General features: G+C 39.9%; 1 protein-coding gene across 1 annotated transcript; it reads right to left on the reverse strand.

Annotated features, from left to right (window-relative positions):
• Positions 1-15,934: 15,934 nt before the first annotated feature.
• On the reverse strand, positions 15,935-18,423 carry mis12 (MIS12 kinetochore complex component). Its single transcript, XM_020634835.3, has 2 exons — positions 17,981-18,423; positions 15,935-16,787 (listed from the first exon to the last, which is right to left on the reverse strand). The coding sequence occupies exons 1-2, from the start codon at positions 18,392-18,394 to the stop codon at positions 16,518-16,520; spliced, it is 684 nt and encodes a 227-aa protein (XP_020490491.2). The 5' UTR covers positions 18,395-18,423; the 3' UTR covers positions 15,935-16,517.
• Between the last annotated feature and the right edge of the window lie 85 nt (positions 18,424-18,508).

Below are 18,508 nucleotides of genomic sequence, written 5' to 3' on the forward strand. Positions count from 1 at the left end.
CAGTATATTTGAGTCTTGTTTTCTTCACATCTCAGCTGACTTTTAGATCCACATATTGTAGCTGTGACCTGCCAGCTGGCTGTAGACACAGAGACTGTTTCCCCTCCAAAGACTGCTACTATGACTGCTCAAAAAGTATTTGCTTGTATTACACAAGCGGCAGGCAGTTGTTGCACATACCATGCTAAGCTTTTTAACTTAACTTTTTTTTGGTGACACAATAGCTTTTCGCTGAGTTGGAAAAATCACAGGAGACAGGCTTAAAGCTGGTCTTTTGTTGTTGTTAGGCTGTCCTCTGCTCCTGAACAGTCGCACACTCACATCCTCCCCTAGCTGTATCTCTCTGGTATCAATAGTCAGACAAAGACCACTGGCTGCCATATGCTGCCCTGCTGCACAGAGAGAACAGCACTCTTTCAACTTCTGAGAGAGAAATCAAAACTTCTTCATGGTCAAATATACTTTTTGTAGAAGCCCAAGTTGTACATACATAGGCTACATACATACATCCATCCATCCATACACCCATCCATCCATCCATCCATCCATACATACAGTACGTACATACATACATACATCCATCCATCCATCCATCCATCCATACATACATACATACATACATACAGGACATGTATTTGTCTTATTAGGATAAGCCCCTTGAGATGTACTAATCTGGTTTTCAAGGGGGTTAGGGTTAGCCAACAAATAGCAACCCACTAAGATAAAACAGCGTAGTTGATGAAAAGCATTTCAATCAAGTGATTGACTAATTGGCCATTAAAGGAAAGAATGAACAGATCCAAACATAATCATAAGTTAATATGTACAAATACAGACAGTGACAGTATTAGCAGTAACAAGAACACTGTGCTTCTGTCTTCTTAGTGAGTGATGGAAATTTTAGTGCATTGTATGCTAAACAATGATAAGTAAAAAAAGAACAACCTGCAGTCTATTATAAGCCATGTTAAACTGAGCAAGATCAGCTTTAGATGCATTTTGGTAAATATCATCCCAGTAGTCAATAATTGTCAGTATTAGTTGAGAGGGAAGTCTCTTGTGAACATTGTAAAGAAAAACAGCCACGAGATCGATACAGGACACTGATAGCGAAATTGACTTTGCGTAAAACATGATCAATACGTGATTGAAAAGATAGTTCTGGATCAAGCCAAAATCTAAGATAATTAAAATGATCAACTTGATGCAGATGAGTGCCATCTTTACAAGTGTTTACCATGGGCCAAGATACTGATCTGAGTTTCCTATTAGTACTGAATAACATTATATAGAGTATATATTGGTTGTATTGACTATTAAGTAGTTTATTGGATAAAAAACAATATTGCAAAATATTGAAGTCTGACTGGAGAGAGGCTTGTATTTGTGAAACATCAGTATTCAGTATAAAACAGTATCATCTGCATAAAGCTGAAGAAGTCAATATTGAGTATTAATGGTAAATCATCAAGAAAAATAGAAAAAAAAGTGGACCAAATGTTGATCCCTGTGGTACACCTCATTGTTTTATCAGCATATTAAAAACACAATTGAAAGCCTTTGTTATATCAATAAAACTTCATCCAGAGAGTTCCCCATTATCAGCAGCACATAACCCATCATTGCAAATTTAAGCAAAGTTGTAGTTGTGGAATGATACGGCCTGAAGTCAGATTGATAAGGTGATACAATATTATACATTAGATTTGGTTGTAAATAAAATTTTCAAATACATTAACAATAGAACAGACAAGATATATGGGCTTATAGGTATTCAGATTTAGAGATTTATGAAGTGGAGTGATGTGAGCACATTTCCATATAGCAGGTAGCTCACAAGTGGTTAAAGAAAGATTATAAAGAACAGCAAGTGGGAACAACAAGAATATGAGAAGTTAGCTTGATCAACCAGTTTTCTTATCCATTCAGACCAGCACCACTATTAACTTTAAAAATATTGATGGCATTCTGGACCTCAGTTGGTACAATTTGTCTAAAATGAAAATAAATTAAACAGGGTGAGTTGTTGCAAACAGATACGATTGGAGGATAATCCCGGGCCGATGCTGCGAGCCATCGTGTCCCTGTATGACCAAAGCGAGAGCTGTGTCTGCATTCTAGGCACAAAGTCAGACATATTCCTAGTGCATGTTGGCCTCCGCCAGGGCTGTCCCTTGTCTCTGATTTTGTTTGTGGTTTTTCATGGGCAGGATCTCAAGACGCAGCCGGGAGACCTCAGAATATCACCTCTGCTCTTTGATGTTGGCTTCTTCAGGCTGGGACCTCCAACAGGCATTTAGGCGGATTGCTAAGTGGTCGGGATGTCGGTCAGCTCCTCCAAGTCCGAGGCCATGGTTCTCTGATGGAAAACGATGTACTGCTCCCTCAGGGTGGAGTGAGTCTCTGCCTCAAGCGAAGAAATTCAAGAATCTCAGGGTTTCGTTCACAAGAGAGGGTAAAATGGATCGGGAGATGGACCTTGTTGGTGAAGAGGGAGCTGAGCAGGAAGGTAAAGCTCTTGATTTACCAGTTGATCTACATTCTAACCCTGATATATGGTCATGAGTTGTGGGTAGGGATGAAAAGAATGAGATTGTGGATACAAGCGAGTCCTCTCATTATTTATTTGTCATGCCAGGCCTGAATTTATTGAACCCAATAATTAACCCATTGAGATCAAGATCTCTCTCTGCCAAGAATGTCATAATTGTCTTTCGTATCAAATAACCTTCTGTTATAATGTCATACTGCTGTTTTCCAGTTTTCAAGTCATATAAATATATAAAACCTGGCAAGTCATTATCACTTCATTGGTCCCAGTGCGATCAACAGCTAAAATACAATAAAGAGGGAAAATCAAAAGGAACATTGGGCCACAAGTCAAAAACACATATTTAGCAACCAGTTAACTACCATTATACAACAGGGAATGTTAGAATTCATCCACCTCTTTGCTAAAATGTGTATTATATATAAGGGTATAAGGGGGGTGAATGCTTGCATTGGCTAATAGTGTTACATGATAAGATAGAAAAAGTATTGAAAGACTTTATTTTGTAAAAACAACATATTTGATAGTCCATAGCTATAACAAAAAAAAGCTTATGTTAGCATTCAGTCATCTCTAGCTAATATTTACGATAAAATACATTATCTTTGACAGTGATAGAACATGCTATAAAGGTAAAAAAAACAAAAAACATAGCCTATTTGAAAACCCATTATCTACTTACAGAAAACAGAACTGAGCCACCTCCTAGCTTAAGATCCCACCAGCTAAATTACCTGACCGCTAACATTACCGTTTGATCATGTGATATAAAATTAAATTAGGGTATGAATGGAACCTTGTGAAATGTTAATGTTATCTTGTGTTTGCAATCAACAACTTCCTTGCGAACATTACACTAGGCCAGGAATTGGAACCTTTTCTAACATATAGTACGTTCAAACCTCAAACCTGCACAAAACTCCTGAAAAACTCCCAATACTTTCAGGAGGAGCTGCATGTGTGAACATAAACGGTCCGATTTTTCACGCTGACATTATCTGGAGTTTCTCCTTCCAGCCGTAACGCTGTTACTTGGTCCGCCACTACTGCGTCGTCCGCCTCAGGAAACCCCTTCAGCGGCCCTCCTCAAATTCTAAGAATTTTCAGGAGTTCAAAAAATATCGTAACAGGACTGCTAACAGGATCTGTTCTCTAATGGAAACCAGATGGTTTTCAAAAAACATGTTTCAACTTGAAATAGATTGCATGATGTCCCTTTCAATTTTCAAGGTTGTTTCAGTTTTTTGGTCCGTAAGTACTAATTACCAAATGATAAAATGAAAGGAGCTTCCCACAGAAGAAATGGTTGCTGTACACATGGTAAATGATCATCATTGCCATATTTCGAACTTCCCATATTAGTTTACATTCAAAGGATGTTTAGCACTAAGAACAAACATTTTTGGACACAAACTCCAAAATATCTGAAGTCTACATGTGAGTTGGACACCTTTTTTTGTGTCCAATAGGAGTACAAGTCCCAGACTTTAATTCACAGCATCACAGGTCTTGCTATAGAACTTTGTTGCACATGGTTCACAGTTTCTCCTACTGTCATTTCCGGTCAGTTTTCTAATAAAGGTACAAAGGCTATTCAGGAACAGTCTTAGTGTGGAGTCCAGGAAAGAAGAAGAATGAATTACTAGCCTTATTCAGTTCATGCAATATTAACGTCCCTGTGAAGTTATCAATCTGAATATCCCAGGGGCGTAATGGGGTGACAAAGTGTACCCCTCAAGTGCCTTCTTCAGAGGTAGTAACAGAGGCGTTACATGGGCTGGACAGGATCAGCAGATCCAGCGAGAGAGCACAGTGCTATGTGTGTGTGCATTTCTGACTGTGTGTCTATGTGGAGCTCCAGCTGTGCCGTGGTCTTTACTCCTTCCATAACGACGTAAGGCAATGTAAATTCACAGACCAATGTGGATTCCGTAGCCCTTTTCAGACTGAAATTCCACTATACAGCCATAACAAAGCTCTGCCATCATTACAACTTAAGACGTTCATATTAAAACCTTGAATAGAAAGGTGTCCTACATGCACTGTAATGGTTCTGGTGTATACTAATCCTGGCGGCACCACTGTGCATATCAACAGAGTCAGAGTGACAGTTATCTGCTGCTGTGGGTAACATTCCTTCTGTTTATCTCTATAATACAAATTGTTGTTTGGTGCTCATGGTAATGTTTAAATCTCAACTATTGCATCTTTACTTTTTTTTTTAGAGTTTAAACACTTTACAATTGTTTTTTTTTTATTTGCCAGATGTTGGTTTCTAAAGTTGTATTTCTTTCTAAATAAACCTTGAATTGGGTTAGTTACTCAACTGATTTTGTCTTGCGTTGTTGCCACCCCATAATTAGAATTACACAGCAATGATAAGTAGTTATCCCAAACTATGACTGTTCATTTGTGCTATATAACAATCAGTACAAAACATACAACTGTGTTGCTAATGTAAACAGTTAAGAAATTGAAGCAAAAGGTCTTAAAGAGTATTTATCTTAAGATATTCTGTATATACCCTGTCTTTACTGAGGTCTGGCACTGTCATTCAAATTCCACTTGACCTCTAAATTCAAGCCAAAAATGTGTCGCAAATCTTTTCTACAGGTCAATTGATTTGTTAAAAACATTTTCTCTCTCTTGGTGTTTTCACACATGCTCAAATCTCAAAAAAACGTCCTGAAATTTTCAAAGTGAGTTGCACGTTTGAACACGCATAGCATCATTTAGGGGTGAATAACAAAAGTGTGATCTCGGTGCAAGGTTTATATGTGAACAAGCAATTCAGGGGTAGTCTGCCTGTAATTTTTTAGATATTTTCAGGAATGCATATGCTTCTGTCTTCACCTATTTGATGAGTTGTAATTGCAGGTTACCACAAAAAAGAGGCACTAAAACAGCAAATCACTGACTTTACTGCTATCTCTGCTCTGCATTACTTCTCTCTTACACTTGTGTTTCATTTTGTCACCAGGTTATATCCTCACACACAGAGCATCATTGCCTATTTTGTCTTTTTGGGGCTCAATCTTGTGGGAAAACAGAGATTTCTCTCCCATTCGTGCTCTATTGTTGAGTTTGAACAAACAAAGTGACCACAGCAGCCAGAGTCAGACAATGACAGACAGCTTATTCAGCTACTTCATCTGTCGCAGCTCCCCGGGGACCACGCTCTGATCTTTCCCAGAGCTCCATCTCTCTCTTTCTCCCCCTTTTTTCCTCTTTTCCCGATTGTCTCTACCTCCTGACTCGGTTAATATCTGCAAAACCTGACTGCATTAAATCAATCTTTGCTTTTCATGCTTGTGTATCATCTGAATGAAATCCTAATTTTTTGGGTATAGCTGGAAGTCAAACATGTAGAGTAGAATCAATTCCTCAGTTCTCGGCTGAGTATCAGTTAGAGCGTTGTTTTTGTTTTTATTTTTGCTTTTTGTCATTAGTCCCTGGGGGTTAAAAGACAAAGTCATTCCTTCAGAGACACCAGCTCCATCAGCGCCTTCTGGTCATTACTAGTGCATCGTGGGAACAGCTTGGAGAGGACAATGATTGGCTAGAACAATGAAGCTGGGGGGCAACATAAAGGACACGCCCACTGCATGATGGGAAACTTCAGCGGAAGAAGCAGATGTTGCCACAGAGGACACACAGGGGAGAGAGAGAGAGAGAGAGAGAGAGAGAGAGAGAGAGAGACAGCATGTGTGTCTTTCAGTCTTCTTCTGATTTGTCATTTAGTGTTTTGTTTTTGCATCTATCCTGCACTTTTTGAAGCTATGACGAGAAATGCATTTTACAAGTAAAGACAATTTTAAATCCATCAAATGGAAACCTTTAAATGTTTTATGCATGATCTGAAACATGTCTGCGATTAAAGACTGAAAAATGTGTTACATTCATAATTAGTCTTTCACATCAGTTTCTGTGTGCTGGATTGATCGTTCTTCTAGTCATCTTACAACCTAAAGCAATTTTAAACATGTGATGTTCAACCATTAACACACATTCCTTCACTGCTGGCAGTCTACTACGATACAAAGTGTCAGGCTGCCTTTGGGATCAGTTGGCTGGGTATCAAACCGCCTATTTGGTTGGATGATCCAATCTACCTCTGAGCCACAGCCGCCTATAAGAAGCCACAAGTTTAAGAACTTCCAAACTGTACAATTTTGACATAAACTGTATCTTTATATTTTGGGAAGAAAAAATGAGAAGCAGTATGACATGAGATTCAACCTCAAAGATTAACTCTACAGGTGCCTCTGCTCCTGTATTACACTTTATGTTTCCTGTTAAGAAGGAAAATGTATTTGTACTTAAATCTAACACAAGCAGCTGAAGAGTTTATGATTGCGCTTGGATCCTTTACCTGCAGAATAGCCAGTGTGTTGCCTTCCTTCCTGTTTTTAGTTTTGGATCTTTCCTTCAATTCGTTCATCCTGTTTTGAACTTCTCTGTGTCCTACTAGTTTCAAAATGTCTGGGACCATTACACCTTCACTTGGAACAAGTGTTGTTTCCATCTCTGGCTGTAGCTGCAACGGTGACCTGCTCACTATATTCTACCTGCACACCCTCTCCTGTACTGTTGGCTGCAGTTATTGCACGTGGCTGGAGGTGCTTTTCTGAGATTTCATATAGCAAAGAAGACAGATTGTAGCGATAGAAATCATAACAGAAAGTTGAAAACATCATGGGTGGTGTCACAAAATGTCTGGAATTTGTGCAGAAAAAACTAGAACTTGAAACTAAAAATGATTTTCATGAATCATATACCTCCAATTTCATCTTTCTTTTGCAGCTTACAAATAAAATATGTCACACCACACCTCAAAGAGAACCTCCGATGGTAAGTCATGAGGCTTCAATTAACACAACTTGAGAGCACAAAATCAGAGCCAATTTGTACCTCAAAATTTGAAGGAAACCTTAAGCTCAAACAAGGTTTTCTGGGATTCCCTTACTTATGACTCAATTTACCACAAGGTAGTCTGTTCATAGGAATACACTGTTCTTTCAAATTTGAGCATTCATGGTGGCTTCACAAATCAGACAACACATTCACTAAATAGCTCTAGTTCATTCATCCCATGAAGATAAAAAGAGGAGGGAAGCTAATGAGAACAAGTCTCCTTGTGTTCGCTGGTGGTGCCACGAGGGACCAGCCCTCACTTCAAATAAAAAGAAATTGAGACATCACTGGGTTGCCATATTTTATCACACAAAACTCTGGGTCGCTAGGTCTGATCCTCTGAGACGAGAGGTGTGGTTAAGATCTACTAAAGTGTGCTCTGGGATGTTGCTCTGATTAGGGCCTGTGTCTGTGTGTGTGTATGCTCTTTGTATTCATCTGTGTGGTGTGTATGTGTGGGAATGGACCCTGGTCTGACTTGTTGATTAATGGCCAGTGTGTGTATGTGTGAAAACGCTCCCGGTCCTGTTTCCATGCTAATGAGGTGCAGCAGATGGGTGAGAGGAGGTCTGACCAACAATGAACAAACACACCAGCGGTTGTACAACTTGGATATAAAAATACACACACACACCTGTTGGGCATGTTTACTTTCACCCGAATACTCTAGGGTTATGACTACTCTTTTTGTTGAGTCAAATTAGACTAATACATGTTTGTAAACTGTCTGTTGGGGGTGCATTTGTGCTGATTGTGATTTTATTTGTGTCTTCAAGTTTGTGTGTGTGTGTGTGTGTGTGTGTGTGTGTGTGTGTCACCTCCACCCCTTTGTGCTGGTCCAACCTACTAGACAAATATAAACACTTCCCCCTGTAAGGCCTGATAATGCTGCCACTGATTAGAAACAACACTGTGTGTATGTGTGAACACTACAGGAAACAAGACCTGTTTCCTGCCAAGAAACAGTTTATTAGTCGGTCTTTATCTTCCCATTCGTAATAATTCTATTAATTTATGTGTTGACATTCAATGTCATTCTCAGTCTTTCTTCCAAGAAACCAAAAACTGGCTCAAAAACGTTGTGCTATGAACAATCTGTCCGGCCCAGTTACCTGTGCAACATCAGGCAAGGTTGACAATAATGAATGCCCCCCACCCTAAATCCAGCTGTTTGAAATCATCCCTGTTTTAATCTTCATACAGAGAAAGCTAAATCCTGTTATGAATGATAGTGTATATATGATAGGAAAAAAACACTAATGACCCTTAGTCAAGGTGGAAACACACACAAACACATACACAAAGTCTGCAGCACAGTCATTAAAGACACATACACGCCTTCTGTGTTTGTGAATGTGTGCCTGATAGAGACTCCTGAGGAATGCTCTTAGTGATGTTGTATTAGCTGCGAACAGGAAATGGATTCCCAGAGACAGGAAGTAACTTCATGGAGAGAGGAAGTGTTTGCCAGCATCCGCCCTCTGTCTGCTGATGGGGAAGGAAGGGGAAGAGTGAGTGGGGGAGTAATGGGTTGGGAATAACTGGATAGAGAGTTGTTTAAGGAAGAGGAGAAAGAAAAAAGTAATAGAATGTGTTAGGAGGTGTAAGGTAGAGCCAGATCCATTCACACTTCAATTTAAAAAAAACAGCTTTCAAATGATCTTCTTTCTGCTCTTAAAACTGATTTTGGGAGAGTGAGGACGGACGATGGTGCTGTTGTTATAGACACATTATCAAATCAAACATTTGTAGAAAAATCCAGTTAACCAACTTGCTCCATTAGTTCTGTAATACTGTGTTTATGCCAGTCTGGTTTATATGACTTCCTAATCTGCAAACAGGGCCTTATAGAATCTGCACAGCATGCAATGTGTGCCATCCTTACAGACCCTGGACTCAGGAAAAATATGTCCAAAACCTCCTTCAACAGGGGAAAAATGGCAGAAACCCTTGTAAGAGCAACACAGAGTTTGGAGACGTGTAACGATATAGCAGCAGATTGAGGTTCATTTAATGAGATGCAATAGCCTGTTGAGGTGTCCACATACTTTTGGACATGTTTTGTAGTTTTCGGGCACACTACTGTAAACTTCTATATATTTGGTTGTCAGCTTAGTGCTAAGGAGGAGTTTGCCGCTTGTCTGGAGTTTTTTAACATGTGTCAACCCAGCGCTGCATGATCCTCACACTTTTAAAAACTCCCAAGAGAGAGATGTTGGAGGTGAAAGGTCAGTGGGCAGCATGTGTGTGTGTGTGTGTGTGTGTGTGTGTGTGTGTGTGTGCAGTCTCGGTAAGTGGCTGAAATGTTCAGACCGGGAGCAACATACCACACACACGCACGCACACACACACACACACACACACACACACACACACACACACACACACACACACACACACACACACACACACACACTATGTCCACTCTTTGTCACCTTGTCTGTTATGTCACCATCATGGCCTCTTTGGACAAGAAAAGTCGGACTCTGGCTGGATGGTGATTTTATGTTTTACTGTAAATATTCTCTGTAACAAAACTGTAAAAGATGATGAAAACTAAGGAATAAAACAGATGCTGAGTAATTTGGGAAGCGGAAGAAAGTTTAATGTAGCGTGTGTGTGTTGAGATGGCACTCGATGGACAGATGGTCTTTTGTGACTCCTGACACCTGCCAGCTGCTCCTCTTCACCTCTTTTTCTCCTCTTGCCCTCACCTCTCCATCTCTTTTCTCTTCTTCTCTTCCCCGTTTCTGCTCTGTTGGTCCTGCTTTTCTTTTCTTTTTGTCCTCTACTTTTATCTCCAAAAAAAGAACTTAAGATCAAATAGTTGAACCAGAAGAAAGGGAGGTGTGCTGTGTATAGGGCATCTGAGGCTCAGTGAGGGTTGGCTGTGTTCAGGTGTTGCAGACACATTTGTATTCACATGTTCTAGTTTTAAACAGGATTTGTTGGACTGACAAAATAGAAATATTTATGAAACAAATGTGTCCAATCCAAGCTATTTCCAAACGTATGTGGCTAAATCTTCAATGTTAAAAACTGTTTTTATGTCCTCATTAAGATGGTGTTTGCGTCAGCTAGAAATAGATGTTTCTTTTACTTCAAAGTGGAACAACTTTGAAATGTTGGTCTGTTGCTGTTTTGTGGTGAGGAGAAGGGTTTTACAAAAATGCTGAGGTTTTGATCTGTTTTTGGGCATCATGACTCACTGACAGCCCCTTTTTTTCAAGTTTCTTCTGTCAACAACAATAATGCCACCAAAACAGCAGAGGGTTAGCTGGCTGACAATGCTTAAAGCTTCTGCTTGCTCTGCACTCGCACAGTAAAAGAGCTTGTAGAAATATGAGCGTTTATGTTGTAGTCATGGCTTCACTTTAAAAACTGTCAGTATTAGAGGTAGCACATCTGCAACATACTCACATAATTAGAGATCCTGCTTAATATCTCATTAAAGGTGCGTGACCTACCTAGTGCCCAATTTCATACAGGATCTACTCCTGCCTGCAACCCCCTAAAAGACAAGCATAGACAATCGATGGATGAATGGATTTAAAAATACAAAAAATCTATACTGCTGACTAGCAGGTCATAAATCTTCCTGCACAATTACAATGGTGGATTATTTTTTACCCAACAGTACCAGAGGCTTATTTTGAATGTCCATGTTTAGTGGTTATATCAAATTAAAAAAGGGAACAAAGCAGAACAAACACATCTGAATATAGCAAAAGTACAAGATGTTGTTCTGATAACAAAGTTGTTGTGCCCTCCGGAGCAGATTCTCTGGGTTAGTTGATTGGAAGACATCTGTTTAAAATGTGCTCATGCATTTGGAGAGAAAAAGTACCAACATTGGTTAGGGACACCACTTAAAACATTTCAGTGACAGAAAATGAATAATTGTTTTTGTCTCAGTTTATTGCCAGCCAATTCATGTTATTTCCTACAGTTGTTTAAAGCAATGCGATTTTCTTTCTTCCTATATCACTTGTCTCAGTGATCTGCAGTTGGAAGACATGCTTGAAATGTAAAGAGAGGCATTACTTCTGATGTGTGTGATTGTTTCCCCGCTGGGTGACACGTGGGTTTAAAAAAGTCTGAGTGAATTCCAGACTAGCTCACAGAGCCTGAGAAAACAATCGTGTCTGCCTGACCGTCACTCTCTCCTCTACACCTCTGTGTGGGATGTTCGGTCACAAAGGACAGCTGGCCGGCTTACCCTGGATGTATATCTGCGTATGTGGAGGTATCTGAGGTTTGTGTGTGATCCTGAGGGGTCAGAGGTCAAGCTGTGGTTCACAGAGAGCCACGCTGTTCTCCTCCCTACAGGAAGGGAGGGCACTGTCCATATGCTGTCTTCACTCACACACAAGTACAGATTCACACGCTCACACATCATACACACTGGTACAGTTGCAGAGTGCAACAGGTAGTAACACTTTACAAACCTCACAACACACACTCCGTATGTTTGCATGCACAGTTAAGTAGAGCTACAGTTATAGCTCGATTAGACCATTTGATTGGACTTCTGTCCTAATCCCAGTATACAATCACCATGTCCCCTTTCAGCTAGTTTCTATCAGACTTTCTTCTGGTTGACTGATAAAGAAGATTGCAAACAAGATCATTCACCAGGACACTAACTAGGACATTACAACATTCAAACAAATGTTTTCTATTGCAGAGGAAAAGCATTCCTTAAAACTTGATGTGTTTTCAGAAAACAGAATGCAACGTTTGTTAAGATGAAGTTAAATGACATTTTTTTGTTGTTGAAAAAATATTACAGAACACCATGAAAGAGAGGAATGCTGGAGCAGGTGAAGCTCAAAGACCTTTAAAATCAAACCAAAATATTTGCAGTTCTTGTGACATTGTGACCTCAATATTGGTCAAGAATCTTTTTGTTTTTGCCTTTATTGAGATAGTACAGTGGACAGTGTCAGAAAAGGGGAGAGAGAGAGTTGGTAATGACATGCGTGAAATAAGCCACAGGTCTGACTCAAGCCCGGGACTGGAGTACAACACTTTCTGTACATAGGGCTGTGAACCAACTGCTAGGTCCCCATCACCCCAGAATATTTTTATTGTAGCCACATCACACAGCACAGACCTGTATTATACCTGTCATGGTAACAACTACGTGTTTGTAAAACAACAATTGTATATCAGGAATCACTGCTTATTTGTCATTGTGTTCCCCTCCTGACAGACACGTGTGACTTACTTAAATTACGAGTTCATAATGAAAACAAGTGATACCATGAGGGCAGATCTTAAAATTTGACACACTTTTTTTTTTAGGAGGAAAGAAAACATCAGTCTATACGTTCCAGAGTGATAATGACTATACACCGGGTTTTTTTATATTTCAAATGCTTCAACTCTGACTCTGGCAGACCTGTTTAGGACAACAGTGTGAAAGTTTGAGACCCTGCTGTGGAATGAAGACAACCCTCCTCAACCTTCTGTCTCTGTTTTGTCTCCCCTCCCCTCAAATACAAGCACTTTCTCTTTTAAAACGCACTGCCTGACACAAGTTTGGCCTTCCCTTTTGCTGATTAGATACTTTTTTCTCTGACTGAGGGAACAAGTATGTCCAAAGTCTGCACAACCAGTGGACAGCTGCATACAGCTGTGCCCTCACAGTGTTGGACAACAACTTTTAAAATCTTTATAGGCAATAGATACAGACACACACACACACACACACACACACACACACACACACACACACACACACACACACACACACACACACACACACACACACACACACTCTAACATACTAGGGAGGGCAAAGTTTAACATTTATTGTTCTTTCACACACAGAGTAAACCTATAGACAGCTGTGTTGACACGCACACACCTTGTTACCAACACTGAGGAGTCTCTGAGCTGATGACAAGATGTTTAAGAGGTGTTCAGAGGAACAGACACCACTCTGCGTGTAGCATTGAAAATGAGGCATATTTGTTTTCTTTTATTTCCTTCTTGCTCAATATACGAGCAATATACAAGACGACTATGAGTGCCTGACATTGTCAAAAGTAAACAAGTTTAATAACTAAATAACACACTTGTGCTGACTCATATGGAAGGTATGTTTAGTGGTCAGTCAACAATAATAGTCTGATACAAAAAATAATATATTTCAACATATGAGGTAGTGTCCAAATGATCTAGTTCTACACCAACTGTATCAGCGTTTAGTCGTCATAAAATCCCATTACACTTCACTTTACATTCAGTGACTGTGACAATGGATATAATATACTGTATTTGTACCATTGACTATCACAGAGCTCTTGTTTGACCTGATTAAAGAATATTGAACATGATAAACCAACTTTGGGAACACAATTATCTTAGCAGTGCTGCTCTACTACATGTGCTGCAAGTATTGTGAACTATGAGTGCACTCTGCTTGTCCAATATTAGATTAGATTAGATTAAATTCAACTTTATTGTCATTGTGCAGAGTACAAGTACAGAGACAACGGAATGTATTATGTGATGATACCCTTTCTAAATGGAGCCAGTTTTCTGATCTGGTGGCAAATCAGAAAACATATACACGAGTAATATGTGGCATGGAGCAATAGCAGCAAGATATCATTCAACATCTAAAAAGACCTCCAAACACTTGCTGTGACAGAAAGCGTGACGACCATTTGGAAGTTTTTGGTGTATAAACAGCCGAGTTAGAGAAACAAGCAGAGATGGATTGGATTTAAAGATACGTCAAACTAAGGCATTTATGACAACTGTGAGTTTTTCTCCTGGTCACAACATTTTTTAAGTGATGCCTGAGTTTTACAGGGATTTCTACTGTATGTAGTTACAGCGTGCAGATCATCATTCTTGGAGCTTAAGACACGATGGCACACACAAACAACTCAGAGTAAGTAGTACTCCCACCCTGCACCTGGACCGACACTTTCTCAAGTCACAACAGGCAGATGGGACACACACACGCACGCACGCACGCGCGCACACACACACACACACACACACACACACACACACACACACACACACACACACACACACACACACACACCCGCGCACATACACACACTCCAGGAATGCTAAAACAAATGTTTACAGTTTACATTGGACCTCTTGTTGTTGTTTACGTACTTTCACATGTATTGGTAATTGTCGTTGTTGGGAATGTAAATCTGAGGCTGCTAACATCAGCAGAAGCAATCACAGGTTCAGCATGCTAAATCAAAAATAACAGTTAAAGGCTTCGGGTCATGGATTATTTTACCCACCTGATCATTCCATAATCACAGGGGTGATGAGTGTCATGCTCAATGATCATACAGCACAACACACACTTTTATTTAAACACTGGCGCCCCCTTATGGTCTACTGCTTGTAGCTACATATCACCCCAGGAAAATCTGAATTACAGAGTTACACACAAAGCTAACAGTCTGAAGAACTTCAAAGCAATGAACACTTCCTGTACCATAACAAGATAATGATGTGGAGAAACTGCTTTCTGCGGTTAAAAAGCACAAACGGTCTATCCTTCATCTTACATCCCAAATTAACTGAGAAGGCTTGAGATCCGATAGCAAGCAGTAAGTGTTACTATTATGAAATATATTTTTGTCCTACCATTGTCTTGGAAAACCTTGACTGTAAGCATGTGAGCACATTTCCAGGACCTGGACACCAAACTAGCTATCTATTGAAATAAAACATTACAAGTGGTATAATTTTTTGCCTGTGAGATTGTTCATAATGTTTCTTTGTGAGTCTGTCTTTGTAAATATTATCATTAATTATTAAGTCACACATTGACTACAAAAAGAATCAAAATGATCAAGTGATTTGATTTGTCAATGTAGTTAATGTTATTCCTAATTTCATACCCCAAATTGATTTTGCACAAATAAGCGCTAGTGCTCACATTAAACATGTTATTTTAATATTTATTGTTATTAATAATAGTTCATATAATTAACAAAGAACATATTTAAAAAGGTCTACTGTCCATATTTTAATTGTTTTAATCCAATATATTGACGGCACACACAAAAAAAAACCCTAATTTCTCTGAATAAAAGAGTTCAGCAGCACCACACATCACATCTCTCTATAACAGGTTTACAGAAAATGGAGATAAAAACGACCATGATGGAAGAATTACACACGAGACTGTTTGTAAGACAGCATTAGTTTGAGCTAGGAGGTGAACCTTTTAAACTGGAGACTGAGGGCATGTATCAGGGGTGAGTGTGTGTGTGTGTGTGTGTGTGTGTGTGTGTGTGTGTGTGTGTGTGGGGGGGGGGGGGTGAGTGCTGTTAACTTACAGAGATCGCCCTCTGCTGGGAGTCAGTGCATCCTTAAAACTGAGGAGCCTGGGTAAGGCGACATTGTCATGACTTTAGCTTACATTTTGAGGCTGTGAAGTCGAGGGTTTAAGAAGGTAGACGACAGAAACAAACACAAATTCATCCATGTGCTTTATTATTATTTACATTACATTGTGAAAGGATTTTTTTTTTCATATGGAGAAAAGTTTGAATGGAAGTGATACATATGGTCTGGGGATCATTTTCAGTAATTATGTTTTAGTTATTATAGATATGCTATATGTTGTTGAATGTTTGTTAGTGTAAAAAGAATATACACAATATGAATGTGTAAAATGTATTGTCACAATGTAAACTGCAGACCCCAAGAAGAAACAGCTTCGAGCTACGCTGAAGCTAACGGGGATCCAAATAAACAAACCAACAAAGAAAAAGACACAACCAACTCAAAGGCCTAAATCTCTGTGATCTAGAATTAGCTTTGTTACAATATTTACACAATGAAGCCTTAATTCATTGGGGTTTTATTATCTCCAAAATAATACAAATACAAATAAAACTGGACTGTTCTAGATTTCAGTGGGCAGATGATTTAAGCCTCATTTGCAGTGAACAATGCCTTCTGAATTCTCTAGTCTTTTTCAGATAGTCTAAAAACAGGATACCACATAAGACTTTTTCAGTAATATTTATTTGTTTGCTAATCTAATCTCAAATCAATGAGGTGCCTTGTGACAGACCTCCCTGGCGGCCTCCTGCAGTCTTTTAACAGACTCCATCACCATCTGGAAGCTTTCATGGAAGCTGCCGTTACCTTCCTTCACCCAGGCCGCCTGGAGCTCTCTGACCCACATCAAGACCCCGTCCAGCTGCTTCTGCACCTCCTTCTGCTCCTCCAGCTCTGCCAGCAGGGCCTGTCTGGCACAGACCTCTGCTTCGTAGGCGCTATGGAGGTCAGCAAGGTTTGACTCCAGCCTCAGCACCTCCTGGAAGCAGCATAAGCAAAGTCAAATCACAGATTAAATAGCGCCCATCTTGTTAATAACTATATACGCAGATTCTGAGTTGGAAGTAAAACATACATGGAAAGGAAACATTCAAGTTTATTAGAAGTGTATGAAAAACTATCTCTTGACTTTATTTCCATACATAGGTCATGCTCAGGGTATGTCAACAGTGCCTTTGATGAGAGTTGTATCCGAAAATGCTCTAACACAGAGTCCATCTCTCCAATGCTCTAACACAGAGTCCATCTCTCCAATGCTCTAACACAGAGTCCATCTCTCCAATGCTCTAACACAGAGTCCATCTCTCCAATGCTCTAACACAGAGTCCATCTCTCCAATGCTCTAACACAGTATTCAAATCTCCCAGTTCTGAATGAAATGACAAGTGAGTGTAAGATATGACTGTGGTGAGAGCCGTCTAGAGTCTGTAGTAACAGACACTTTGTGTCCACAACAAAATGATTTGATCTTTTTCTAAGCTTTTTAAAAAAAAAAAGGTATAAACTTAAGAGGTTGAAATGAGAATTTTAATAAGAATTGACAACTTTTAATTTCCTTTTTTTATGTGGCTGTTCTACCTCCTAAAGGAGACATACTAGTTTGGTTAAGTAAATTCACTTAGCTGGTCATCATTCTCGCCCTATATGTTGGGCGAAATAAAGTTACATGAAATGTATTTTTATTGAACAAAAAGAGGATTAGATATCATCATGTAGCCTCACCATCTGGCAAGAAGAGAGAGTGCTCGAACCCAACCCACCTGTGTAGCAAAACACCACAGCTGTGTAGCAAAACATCACACCTGTGTAGCAAAACATCACACCTGTGTTGCTGACATTTTTCATATAGAAACAACTTTCTATACAGTCTACAATCAAAGATAAACATTATTAAATTACAGCTCAAATATTCACCAAGTGGCTCCATATCAACCACTGGTAAACACTTCCTCAGGCTAATTAGTATTAGTTTTATAGAAGTCCTTGTTGTTGGGCTCTTTGAGGTGTCATAACATAACAGAGACGATGTCTAACCTTTAACCTCTCTCGTAAAGTATTTATCACAAATTGTAAACACTGTCCAGATCACGGGCTGCACCTTGCATCATGTAGAAGCACATGAAACATTGAGAGTGTGTAGAAACCCTCGTGAAGAGCTCCTCCTGCACCCACCTGTATGTGTTGGGGGTAGTTCTTGTGGGACTGGTCCTCGGACAGCAGGACATTTGGCGGCACGGAGAAGCAGCGGTCGAGCAGCAGTGTTTCCATCCTCTTCGACAGCTGCTTGAACCTTTCATCGAGAAACTGCTGCAGTTTCCGGCTGCACTCTCTGGCCCGGGACCGAAGCAGTTCCTCGGACCCGTCCGACTTGTCTCTGCTGAGCTGCCTCACACACACCTTTTCCACAACAGGTAAAATGTCGTACAGACAATCCTGGAAGGCGCTGTATACTCGCAACATACATGTCTGCGGAGTGAAGCCGAAAAACTGCGTCTCGTACAGTTTTAATGTGGATGGATAAGGGCTGTCCGACTCTTTATCTGTGCTGGTATCCATTTCAGTTTCTTCACGGTTTTCCCGCGCCATTGTCAAATCGTGACGTCAGGTTCTTCTTCTTCTTTAAGGTTTTATCGCGGTTGGAAACCAGCTTGAATTAGCATTACCGCCATCTACCGGACAGGAGTGTGGAGCAGCACATTG

Source organism: Labrus bergylta, chromosome 3 (genome assembly GCF_963930695.1).
Source record: "Labrus bergylta chromosome 3, fLabBer1.1, whole genome shotgun sequence".
Lineage (NCBI taxonomy): Eukaryota > Metazoa > Chordata > Actinopteri > Labriformes > Labridae > Labrus > Labrus bergylta.